Source organism: Mytilus californianus, unplaced genomic scaffold (genome assembly GCF_021869535.1).
Source record: "Mytilus californianus isolate M0D057914Y unplaced genomic scaffold, xbMytCali1.0.p SCAF_1, whole genome shotgun sequence".
NCBI classification, from domain to species: Eukaryota; Metazoa; Mollusca; class Bivalvia; order Mytilida; family Mytilidae; genus Mytilus; species Mytilus californianus.
In genome coordinates this window covers 23,701,673-23,715,048 of record NW_026262581.1, presented here as the reverse complement: position 1 = coordinate 23,715,048, position 13,376 = coordinate 23,701,673, and the positions used below count along the sequence as shown (strand labels likewise).

Below are 13,376 nucleotides of genomic sequence, written 5' to 3'. Positions count from 1 at the left end.
TTTTGTTTTATACGAGGTTTTTTGTCGATTTTTTTTTCTTTCCCGCTCTTTTCATTATTGCCATGGCGTTGCTAGATCGTTTTCAATTTTCTCTCTGTATCTTGCGCCACTTTTTTCCCTTAATTGTCAATTATATGTAAAACAAATATCGGACCTATGCGTTTCTTTTAGCAATTAATTTTTTTATCAAAGAGACAAGTTTCATATTATCATTTTACTACTTTTTTACTGTATAATATTTACATTTGAAAATGTTTATTAAGATTATATTATTGTCTTGTTTCTTCTGGGATCTGAAAAAAAAAACATTCAAGAAGTGATATCTTAACAAATAAAAATTACTGATCTGCTTCTCTTCTATTCATACAGTAACTGAAAAATGTATGCACAGTATTTGAAACGTTTGTCAAGGGGAATTGAGGAAGACAAAACCCCTGGTAATAATGAAGGGAGTAGAAATGGGTCAGATCAATTCGTCTTGAACCAAGTTTCAAACCAACCCAACAGCAGAATAGAAGATGTTGTCATTAGTGGTGTTTCATGTCGACTTCCAGAATCTGACAGTATTGAAGAATTCAAACAGCATTTAATAAATAAAGATGACATGGTGACAGATGATGCAAGAAGATGGCCAAAAGGTTTGTAATGAGTCTGTCATTAATGATCTTTGCTACTCTTGTTTGTTCCATTTTGTTAGACATTCGGAATCCTCAAGTTTCATCTATGTAGTGCCAACAAACAATTTGTCCACTTACCCCTACATTTCGGTTCATAATTTTATTACATATATAGTCGAATCTATAAAAATAAGATGGATAAAATCTTTTACTGAAGACAATTGGACTGTTATGAATGACAAAACTTAAATCTGACAATTTTGTCAATAAACCGGAACTATATACAACTGTCATACAAGTGGAAGGTTTAGCTAGCTTTTAAACCAGAATTTATCAACCATTTTTTTGGGGGAATTGCCTGAACCAAGTTAGGAATCTGACAGATTTTTTTCAGTGGCTTAGTTGGGTTGATATAGTCGAGTGTTTGGGTTTTATGGACTCCCCTTTTTGCATTAGTACTGAGTCAAGTTTTGAAGCTCGGTAATTTTGTATAACATTTTCTACATACATTTTATCTCATCAAAAGAGTATGTGTGAGAATTGCAAAAAGGGACATTTTCAATCAATAGATTTGAAAATCTTGTTACATTAGAATAGAAATGTCAATTGTGATTTCACTTAGACGTCATTAACATGTTGGAATTAACACATTTGACCTAAAATTATGATTTCGATCAAACTTTGTTGAACAATTAGGAACGAGCCTAGTCCTATACAAAGAGGTATTTTATCCACATTAATATCTTTGTATAAGACACCCTATAGCATACTAAATGTTCGCGTAAGGCCTTGACGCATTTCTAAATGTTGATGACGATATCTCAAACTAAGGGCATTTTGACAGCTTTTATAATTTTCCTAAAAACTACAAGACGTTTGAAAATTTCAAAATGATGATATCGGTATTTGAAATACTTTTGTCTCATAATCATCTGGGGGAAATAATAATGTTTAAGGATATATTTATGATTTTTCGAATTCTAGTAATAAAAACAAGTGGATAAAACAATATAACAATTCGATAAAATTAAACATTGGACTATATTTTATTGATATATGGCTGTCATGCCTTTGTTGGTGTGTTTATAAGACGATGACATCTAATAAAAACGTGCAGTATAACTGTTTTGTTCAATCAAGTAATAATTATTGATTCAATAAAAAAAAATACAATGAAAACTCATTCTCATAATAAAATCTTAAAGGGAAACCGCCGAAAAATGAAAAATTTATATTATGTTCATTATGTATAAAAAAGCATAAATTCATAAAAATTAAAGTTTTATTCTCCTACATAAGATATCACCATCGATTTTTAAATTGAGAATATCTATTCTCTACATGTAGCCATCCTGACGGCATCCCGGTTAATAAAACCACGTGATAACTATAAACCACAAAGTACCCAAACAAGCAGGGACTAACGTAGTTGTAATTAAGTGTCAAAATTTCTTGTCAAACGTACGGTTGTTTTACCCGACAAGATAATGACAAACGCATACACAATTTCATAGATCCTAAAAAAAAGAATTATACCAGACATGGTTTCTACCTATCGGCAAGCTTTTGTTTAATTAACTTAATACGGAACAAGTTTGTTTTTTTAAATAACTATAGTCTGCTGTTTTTAAACTGTTTTTTTTTTAAATAAGTTTTTGAAACAAATAAATGTAGGGGAATTATAGTTAAGATTACTTAGATAGATTCTCTCATAGTTCAAAGTCAAACTAGCGGTGTTCCGTGTAAAAAAAGTTTTCAAAATCTGATTTGTTCATAACGCTTTTATGTAATACATTTTTTTAAACCTTTCCTAATTTGATCATCAGCATGGCTAACGGAATTATTGCCAGAGCTATTGTGAGGTGACATGACCAGGTATTTAAGCGATTTCCTGTCGGGCTTAAAAACTCTTATTACACAATTACTTAATGCAGGTTCATACATCGCTTTACTGCTGACCTTATATACCACTGTGTATAGATCAGTGTACACGGCCAGTTATTTGGAACTATCAGGTGTAATATACATCATGTGTACATTTTGTTTGTCTTGAGTCCGACAGTGATACACTAGACATTTACTTACTTACTACCACTAACATTTCTGGTGTAATGAATGATATTTATGAAAATCTAAGTAATTCCAACCACAGATTAGATGAAGTAAAAATCTATTTAGAAATTGTTTTCAATGGTAAAATATGAAAAATGTAAGTAGATACTCGTTGTCAACAATTATGGACATTTTGAAACATACAAATATTTCTAGCATTTCACAAAAATGCACACAAATGTCGATCATTGGTTAATACAAATAGAAAGTTACGAAACTATAGATAGTCACACTTTAAAATATGTATATAGAAAAAAAAGAAACCTCCAGAACAAATCTGATTTAAATTCAAATCAATCTCTAACTTACTTTACTTCCTCGAAGTTATGAACATAAGCAAAGTATACTCAAAGATTTATATTTCAATTCAATTGTTCTAGAACAGATTAAGAAATTCGTCAACACAATTGTTAGTCATAGTGTATAATAATTAGAACCTAGTGAAATAGCACGAGAAATTCCGACTAAGCGTGACTACCTATATATGTCTCTGCTTCGGCGGTTCATTGGTGAAATAGAAGAAAAGAGAACAATTAGTATCTAAGTGGATCTACGTTTCGATCAAGCTTCATAAATTGATTACAAAATATTCAAGATTTACGACTTATATTGAATAAAAAGATGTGGGATATTATGGCCAAAGACAGCGACCAAATTAGCCCAATTAATTTTTGTGCGTACTATAACAACTAAAGCCGTAATTCCGCTGTAGTGCACGGATCACATCTGTTTTAACATGTAGGTGCAAGAAAATTACCACCTAACTAAGTGTAAGAGTACACAACAACCCTTTTTTTGTGCATTATACCTGAGACTACTATAACACAGTATAGTAGTCTCAGATTATAAGCTCGGGAATATACGTTTTACTATATTGGATTATTAGCAAATGTTATTTTTCAACTCCAAAGCAAAAGCGCTGTACTCTTTTTTATCTGACAAGCTTAATTTCGGATTAAATTAAGTAAGGAGGCTATGATTTATAATTCGGGTAGGTTTTGGCTGACTTGGAGTCATACCATCCGCCCCGTACTTGGTATTTTTCCCCATAAATCATATAAATTCCAGATTCTTCAGTTTGCATATAAATATTATTATTCAAAATTCGTTTAAAAACTTACACACCTAAGACGAAAAGTAACGTATGGCTTAGTACAACATGCAGGCATTAACCTATCGTTGACAGAGATACGACCAAGAGACATTGATACTACAGATTCCCTAAAATCCTTCAGTCTGCATACAAGAATATATCATTATTCGAATAACCATGTTGAATTTACACCCATCAAACACTGTAAACGTATGGCTAAGTATACCATGCAGACATTTAGATATATTGAGGGACCACTTACAACACCTCATATAAAAACAAACACGCTCTATTCATAAAAAAAAATGTGTGAATAAAATTTTATTTGATGAGGAAAGTTAGTCTCCTATGAAGTCGAGTTAACTGGTTCAACAGATAATTAATTAGCCTAAATTTCAACTGAATGCTGATCCTTTAATGAGAGAAATTATAATCGGCATTCTATTTTTATAAAAAATAATTCCCCCGAGAAATAATTTCCAGGGCTATTTGAATTTTATTACGTATTCATCGAAATACAAGTTAAAAATTCTGGTAAACTTAATTAAACACATGTGCAATGGTATCCCTCTATTAAATTTGTGGAAATATAGCATTAATTTTATTCTTTTATTCTTCATATTTGAATCTAACCGAAAAATTTTCCTTTTTTAATTTTATTCACTGCTGTAATTAAAAATTTGTATTTTATTTTCAAGGAAATTATACAATTATTTTTTTCTTATTGTTTTGGGGTATTTAATCTCGGTGTATTAACTCGCCATTCTGTTAATTCATTCAAAATGAGAACATATTCACACCTGTAAAAGCGTACGTTTAAGGCTTAATTGCCCTCGTTTATTGTAAAACGAATTGTTTTACAAAATGGAAAAAACAATGCCTTTCCGAAATAACAGACACATTCTATTCACACAGATTTTGCGTTGAAATGAAATTATTAATGTAAATAAAAATGAAAAGTATTTTCAGTTCAATATCAGTAAATGATTTGTCTTCAATAAATATCTCCGGAAAAAATCACAACTATTATTAAATAAATCAAATCGCAAATATATATGCCATAATTTTTTTTATTTAATCAAAGCAAAACGTTACACTTGTGTTCATTTTCTTTCATTCTTCTTTTGTGGTTAATAGCTACAAGAAACGGACATCGGCGCGCTTTTAATTACGGAAAAATTCGATAAGCGATTAAGACTTAAGCTGATTTTATTATTTCCCAGCATTCACTAAATCGGGTTAAAACGTCACAACCCCATGACGTATGTCAACCAAAAAAGTTACAAATACTTGATTTTCTCCGTTATCAGAGGGAATATAAATTTGTGAATGTGTTTTTTATGTTATGAGGAACATATTTAGATGATAAGTAAAAAATCGCGGATTTTCCCTTTAATATTATATATATATATATCTGCAACATCTACTAAAAAATTTATGTTATTATTTATTAGTAAATCTTACATCTAAATCACTCGATTTGTAGAGTGTCAAAAATTAGGTAACAAAGGAAGTTATTGGCCTAAATATATAAAAGCGTGCAATGACGTTATGGATAATATTTTGATCTCATAATACTAAACACAATTTGACAATAGTAACATCGTATTAAAAAAAAAATCACTCAATTATGACAAGGTCCAGTACAGCTCACGTGTACATGACACATTTTAAGGACACACAATAAATTTATGTGAAAATAATTAATTTCACAAGTTTGAGAATTTTCATTGACTGAATATAAAATTTAGTGCTTGTAGTCGCATAAATATTCATAGGTCTTAAATATTTTGTTGTCAAAATTTTTTATCTGAATTTAAAAAAATAGACAATTCTGGGCCATATTTTTCATTGTCTTTGAAGTACGTATTTTTACTATTTTTCTTTACGTCCTAATAGAGATTTCCAATAAAATGACATTACTCGACACAATCAACCTATCTGACCGTATCTCGGCCTATTGCATTGAAGGATGACGGAAGGGAGCATAGACTGCATGAACTTTTGGCTCGTTGAATACACATACTTTGTTGGAATAGATACTATTTGAAAATTTAGTTTGAAAAAATAAAAATAATGGAATCTGAAGCGAGATCATATTGTCAATTTTTTATTTAAAAGTTATAAGATTAAAACAAGAGTTTCAAACACGCCGGAATGTAAAAGGTGTACACGACTTGCTTCTTCTTCTTTTTTAGCATACTTCTATAATTGATTTCAAGATACTTATGTCAAAGGTAAAATTCAGATCACTGATGCATCTTTTTGATAGTACTTTGTCACCATTCTGTAGAATTTTATCAAATGGAATTAATGAAAACGCATCTTAAAGAAAAAATATGATAACACTTTACTGAATCAGTTTTTTTTTTGTTTCTTGTCTTTAATTACAATGATGCATGGATTATAGGAAGAGCCCGTACAAACGTATGCATAATTTAACGTCATTGCTGTTAATTGTTTTTTCTAAATGTTTGGCGTTTAAGTTTTACAAATACGTATGAAAAACGGACATGTACGGAATATTTGATTGTAGTTTTGTTAAGTAGGATGATCATTTTAGTTTTATGACCAACTTATGATAGCAAGGGGATATTCTATGTACTGGTCTGTGCATTCGTCTGTTCCTCCGTTCTGTTCAAAACATAAAACGTTTAAGATTATATACCAAATTAGAGTTTGACCCGGATTAAGTGGTGCACTGAACATGCATGGAAATATGTTCATGTGAAGGGGCACGGTTTCTTAAGGCCACACATTCTTGTTGCAATATTTTTGATTAAACACGTTCATGTATTATATGTATCTTTCATATTCATATCTGTCTCTTTGATCGCGCGCACGCCTCGACAGTTACCCCTCAAAGGTGATTGGGAGAAGAGAAATATGGTCACTATTGGTCTTGTTCAGATCGGCATTTAAACCATTGCCAAAGTGGGTAGTCCTTTTGGTTGTGCGGGATGTACAAGTTCGCAGTCTCGTCCGGTCAGAGTGGGAACGTTAAATCCGACGCCATTTGTAGAGAGAATGCCATGCTCACTACACGTAATAAATGCATGAAATATTTGCCACTGGACGTTAAGGAACTAACTATCAATCAATCGTAACTTGACTTTTATTTCTGGCGAGGCAAATGATTTAAATCTTTGCGGTCAAAGCCTCACGGTTAAAAGATTTAAATGCCAATAGGGAGTGGACAGGTAGTTGAAAATATGAATCGCAAAATAGGTGTATGTGATCATACTCGTGATAGGTCACACACTGGCAAGAAGATCCTGTCTATTAAAAATCCAGATTTATTGAATTTTATCATGAAATAATATTTCTAGTGCGCATTAAGTCAGTATATTTCAATGAAACTGCTGGCTATAAAGGTTTAATTCTCGGTATTCAGTTACAGACAGGTCCCGATCAAAACAAAAATAATTGACAGAATTATATGTATGACCTCCTCTAAAATGTTTGGGGATATTAGATATAAGATCCACTATGTCTTCTAACTGTAAAACAAAAAGCATCACATCAGTTTTACAGTTATGATCTCTTGTTGGAATCATTTTTTACGAGGTTGTTTGTTACTTAAAACAATATTTGCATCTTCCTTGTTCATTTTATGAAGGAAAGTTTTCAACACGTTAATAATGAGGAATGAGTGAGTAAAGAGTATAGTAGTTAACGTTTTGAACCGTCGTCACTCAGTATACTTTATACTATGACGTACATGGTAAATAATTCTCTTAATCTCTCTTCTTTAATGGTCAAATATTTGGTGAGGCGGTTGTCTAATTGCGTCAATGGAAGCTATACCACTGCTCGGATGCGGGAAGTCTTGGGCTCGATCCTCGCCCGTTTCAAATCGAAGATTGGCTGCCTCTCTGCCAAGCACGCAATATTTAGAAGTTAGAGCAAAAATTGGTCGGTCTGGGGTCAAAATCATGTGTCCTTGTAAAATGACATGTCTTCCTGCGGTATAATACAAAGTATGGTTCATATTCATCTTTTCGTCATAAATATTCATTTGTAAAATACATATACAACGAAAACTTATATATATGGCCATACATCATATTAAAACTTCTACTTTTTGTCCCACTTCCTACGTTGCCTATACTACCCCCTTTTTTAATTATATTATGTTGTTACTTACCTTACATATTTCCGTTAATGATTTATTTAGTTAAATGAATTCGGCGACCCCTTTTAATTGTTTATCAATAAAATGAATAAATACTATAAGTTAATTTACTTCAAGGGATATAAAAAAAAAATTGCCTTGAAATGTCTTTTGTATTTGGACTCCGATAGCATTCCCGTTAAACAAATTAATACAGAACAATCCCTAATCGAACACACCTTAATTCTAAAAAACAACATATACAGTGATGTTTTTATCAACCATTTTGTATTAAAGTAAAAAACTTTTGTTTAGAAATAAATGGAAGCGATAGTTTCATCTCAATTTTCAACTTTTATAAAGAGACCAGATTCTGACAAACTCTGGTTTCCATATTTCTAAAATTGTCAAAAAAATATCTTTCTAAAGATTTTCCCCGCAACAAATATAATAAAAAAATAGATAAACTATAAACAAAGACATAAACAAAGTATAATTGGGCGTTCATCTGCAAAGTGTATCGAAAAATAATAATGTCATAATCAAAACCATATCGTATGTATGATAGGTATGGGATACGTGTGTTTATAGGTGATCTTATGTCAGTGAAAATAAAGGCGGGAATCTGGAAACCACGTGATAGATAAAAATGTAAGATTTCTATCATTTTTCGGCAGTATAAAAAAATGTTTATAGACGAAAATTCCAGTGTGTAATTTTGAAAGTCTTGGAATACTTTGTTTAAACTTGAGCGACGTATTTAATCAAATTAAATGGTATACAATAACCAGTCCCATTAGGTCCGTACGTCGGGTTACGTTCGTATGTCATTTTGATGGAAATCTCTATTGTGTCATTTGTTTACGTACAAAACCAGAAACAAATGTTACGCAAATGCATTTCATTTCTTCCATGTTTTCAATTGAATGTTTTATTTAGTACGTATTTGTTAATCATTATTTTTTGTAACAACGAAGCAGAAGTGTACAAAAATTCATTTCACGGCTAAAAGTGTACAACAACCTTAAACGTCAGTTACAATATATAATCAAGTTAAATGATCGGTAGATATATCAGGTATACATAATACCTTTCTTCAGTATCGATATCTGAAAGTTTTACTGTGAATAACCTTTAAAATAATTTGAACATTGATCAGTACACGTTCTGTTATCACAACATAATTATCTATTATGAAAAGGAGAAATCCGAATGCCTTTACCAAGTCAGGAATATGACACTTATTTTCCACTCGTTCCATTGGTTCATAACGTTTGATTTTGTTAGTTTTTATGGACTTCCCCTTTTTTAATTTACGTTCGGTTCTTTTATTAAAATTTTTCTCATAAGAGAATAGACCCAAAGAACACAATCAATGGATTATTTGTTTAAGAATAGAGAGACACAAAAAAAAAACTCAAGTTATTTTTAAAAAATGTCATAGTTCACATATGCATGTATCCTTGTACGTAGTTGCTCTATGCGATCACTATAGCAACATTTGACGAAAAATGTATCTCTAAGGCGATGACTCTTGTCATGTATTTTTTATAAAACAAATATTACTGAAAAAAGATAATGGAATATTCCGATCTGCGTTCAGTCTAAAATTGTAATAACTAGAATAAATCTTATACCTGTATAGTCATGGTTGCGATTTTAAGATTTAAACAATAATGACGTATATTGACAAATAAAGTTTAAATATATTTTGTTTGCTTGAATATACAAAAGGGATGAGACACATGTTAATCAAACTTAGAAAGTCTTCTCCTAGATATGTTTTGAGACATCAGACATAATATTGCCTTAAGATTTCTTATTCGATCAAATAATCAAAATTATGTTTTCAGGACTTCATGGCTTACCTGCAAGAATGGGAAAACTAAAGGATATAACCAAGTTTGATGCAGAATTCTTTAATATTCATCCAAAACAGGCTAACAGTATGGACCCTCAATTAAGATTGCTGTTTGAAGTAACCTATGAATCTATCACAGATGCTGGTATGTAGCTGAATATATAAATTCTTATAAATTCATGTTAGAGTTTTGTAGTTATTTATATTGCAAAATGTTAGCTATCGGTGTGATCGTTTATTTTTGACTTCATAATCTACTAAGTAAGTGCAATTGCTTTTTATTAGTGTCTTTGTTTAGCTTTTGCATAAACATTTTACCAACAGCTACTTTAATCTCGATTAAATATGAACTATTGTTTATTTAAAGGTGTAAATCCAGACAGTTTGAGAGGATCAAGAACTGGTGTTTTTATTGGTTGCAGTCTATCAGAGTCACATGATGCTTGGTCTTCTGACCCAGAAAAAACTCTTGGTTACCATTTGATAGGATGTCATCGGACAATGTTTGCTAATAGACTCTCCTTTTTCTTTGATTTCAAAGGTTTGAACTCTGTTAATATTGATTCCCAAAACTGAAACAATATTTCTTTCAAATAAAGAAGGGGTGACTCTTTTTGACACGTTAGATTGTCAATTCATGTATATAATTTTTAAGGGCCAACCTTTCTTAAATTCTCCATTTAAATATTTAGAAATTATTCATCAGGCAACTTTTACCTTGGACGATTCGAGCTATTCTGTGAGGTCCCTTCTTTTAAAAACTCTTCTCATGTTTTCATTTCTTAGACTTCACTGGGATTCAAAATGTGAGTTTGAGCAAATAGCGCTTGATCATCCGAACATTATTATAAGTGTTATTTTCATAAAACGGTACATTTATATATTACATACAATGAACTACTTTCGTCCAGTTTAAATGCTTTATTCCATTTGTCATGGTGTAAACTTTATTGATATAAGGCCGATTAATTTTTTATACGAGGTCTTGATGTATTGTTTTTTCGATATGTTATTTCCTTTAGGTCATATCTAATCTGATCCCTTCACCGAAACCGATAAAATTGATACAAACCCGTATCGACTGACGAATTTAATTTTCTTTCCCAAGCTTGACCTTAGATTATCTAATCTAAATTATGAAAAATGGGGTCAAGTGTCTTTTGGTTGTTTTTCGCTTTTTTTATGGCATTGTCTGATCGTTTTCTTGTTTGAGTTTGACTATTCCTTTGGTTATCTCTCGACTTTTTCGATCAGACATGTTTTCATTGATACCATTATACGATCAAGTATTAAAAACAATATTTTAGGTCCAAGTCTCAGTGTAGACACTGCCTGCTCTTCTAGTTTAACGGCCATGGATCAAGCTTTTCACAGCATTAGACAAGGGCACTGTGATGCAGCCATTGTAGCTGGCTGCAATTTGTGTCTTCGACCGACCACCTCGCTACAGTACAATAAGCTTGGAATGCTTTCAAAAGACGGCACTTGCAAATCTTTTGATGCATCAGGTATGGCTTAATATTACTTACAAAACGGATTATATCTTTTTGTTTTCTTTTAAATGCTGTTTTTACCGTTTTACTAACCAGTAAATAAAAAAAAAACATAAGGCAGATTAGATACAATAATTTTTTAAGACGGATAAGCACAAATATGGTCAATGAAAGATTCTATTTTTTTCAAATGTATGATTACATCATGAAAAACATTTGATACTAGCGTTAAATCCCAGTCGTCGTGACTAAAATCCCCCCCTTTTTGCCTTCCTCGTTTAAAATAAATAATACATCACTGTGGATGACAAATCGCCTGGTTTTGCCCTACTTGGTGTTTTGTTCAGATAGTATTTCCTAAATGGAAAATAATGATCGACAGCAAATGAAAAAAAAACACAAAAAAAAACAACTTAAGCACGCAACACACGTTTACGAATAATGATAAGACAAACCACCAAAAGGAGAAAAAAAAAGAGAAAAAACCATATAAAACAAACTAAATAACCCAATACAAATTTTTCGGCAGTGCTTCAATTGATCAAACACGCGTTTAGTCAGTTGATAGAGCTTGGCTCATTGTACCATGGGTCTCGGACTCGAACACCTACTGATACGTTAGTAGTTTTGTAAGTGAAATCATGCTCTGTTGTAACAATTCGAAACAGTAACGAACTTTAATTTTGGTAGGTGATGGGTACTGCAGAAGTCAAGGTGTTGTTGCTGTGTTTTTACAAAAACAAAATGTATCGAAGAGAATATATTGTACTATATTACATACTAGATCAAACAATGATGGAAGGAAGGAAAAAGGTAAGATTAGCTAAAGTGAATATAACAACAAATATTACCATGGAAATTCTATTAAGTTCAGCTAGCGTTTAAAACTTCATAAAACTTTAATTTTATCTTACGATTTTGCACATTGAATATTGAATTTAAACAAGCCTATTGACCCTTAAGCAGGTTGGCAGTTGCTTTGTGAACCAGACGTTAGTTCAAATATGCAAACATTTTATTGATATAAAAAGAACATTGTAGTGCATCAAAACAAATCTGCCATAAGCAAACCAGAAATAACTTTGCGATGTATTTTACTTCTTAAAAATATTTTAGAGAAATGTGAACAAAATATTTATGGGCTCACTTTTCAATCTTTTGAAACTACCAATTTCATGTATCATTTCTTTTGTATGTTAATTGCATGAGAAATGTCTTATATGCCTCCAATATAGCACCGTTATAAAATCTAAGAAATCTTATATTACTTCATTTGGCCTTTCTTTTACCTTTTTTTGATTCGAGTGTCACTGATGAGTCTTGTGTAAACAAAACGCGCGCCTGGCGTACAAAATTTAAATCCTGGTATCTATGTTGAGTTTGCTTATACATGCTGATCAAAGCATCCAACATTTAGATGATATAATTTTCCGTGTATTTGTTAGTGGAATTAGTGTTGGCTTTACAAAGACAATAATTGACGCAATGGGGATCTGGTGCACGTTAATTGGTACTATCATTTTGATTGATATAATAAATGCTGTGGCATTAACCTGATAACATTTAAAATGTATACGGATGTGCAGCCATAAAATATACTTAGGTCCAATTAAAATTAGACTTTTTGAATATTGTTTGCTAACAATTTTTGCTGTTTGTTTTAAGGAATAACATTTCCGTCTGGAACTGCACAGAAACATTTATTACAAAGTGTGTATCGTGATATTTCTGTTAATCCTGGCGCAGTAGAGTATGTAGAGGCTCATGGAACTGGTACGCAAGCTGGTGACACACAGGAACTTAATATTATCTGCGATATTTTTTGTAAGGACCGTACAAGTCCTCTTCTGATTGGCTCGATTAAATCAAACATTGGTCACACAGAACCCGCAGCAGGTATTTCTTTTAACTAGTATTTATCCGTTATTGCTAAACTATAACACATCAGTAATCAAAATAATATTTCATGAGTAAATCTGAATGCATATCATACGCCATCAAACTTTTAACGCACGATTTCTTTGAAAAAAAAAGAAAAAAGTCTATTCCTTTAAAAAAAGTTAATTTGAATAGAAAACCTATGAAT

General features: G+C 31.5%; 1 protein-coding gene across 1 annotated transcript in view; it reads left to right on the top strand.

Annotated features, from left to right (window-relative positions):
* Positions 1 to 511: 511 nt before the first annotated feature.
* Positions 512 to 13,376, top strand: part of LOC127717585 (fatty acid synthase-like) — a gene marked incomplete at its 5' end in the record, with an annotated part of 43,185 nt that continues 30,320 nt past the window's right edge. Inside the window, 6 exon segments of the mRNA XM_052223321.1 lie at positions 512 to 638; positions 9,790 to 9,942; positions 10,165 to 10,338; positions 11,105 to 11,305; positions 11,981 to 12,103; positions 12,956 to 13,186. Of these exon segments, the coding sequence (XP_052079281.1) occupies positions 512 to 638; positions 9,790 to 9,942; positions 10,165 to 10,338; positions 11,105 to 11,305; positions 11,981 to 12,103; positions 12,956 to 13,186 (1,009 nt within the window).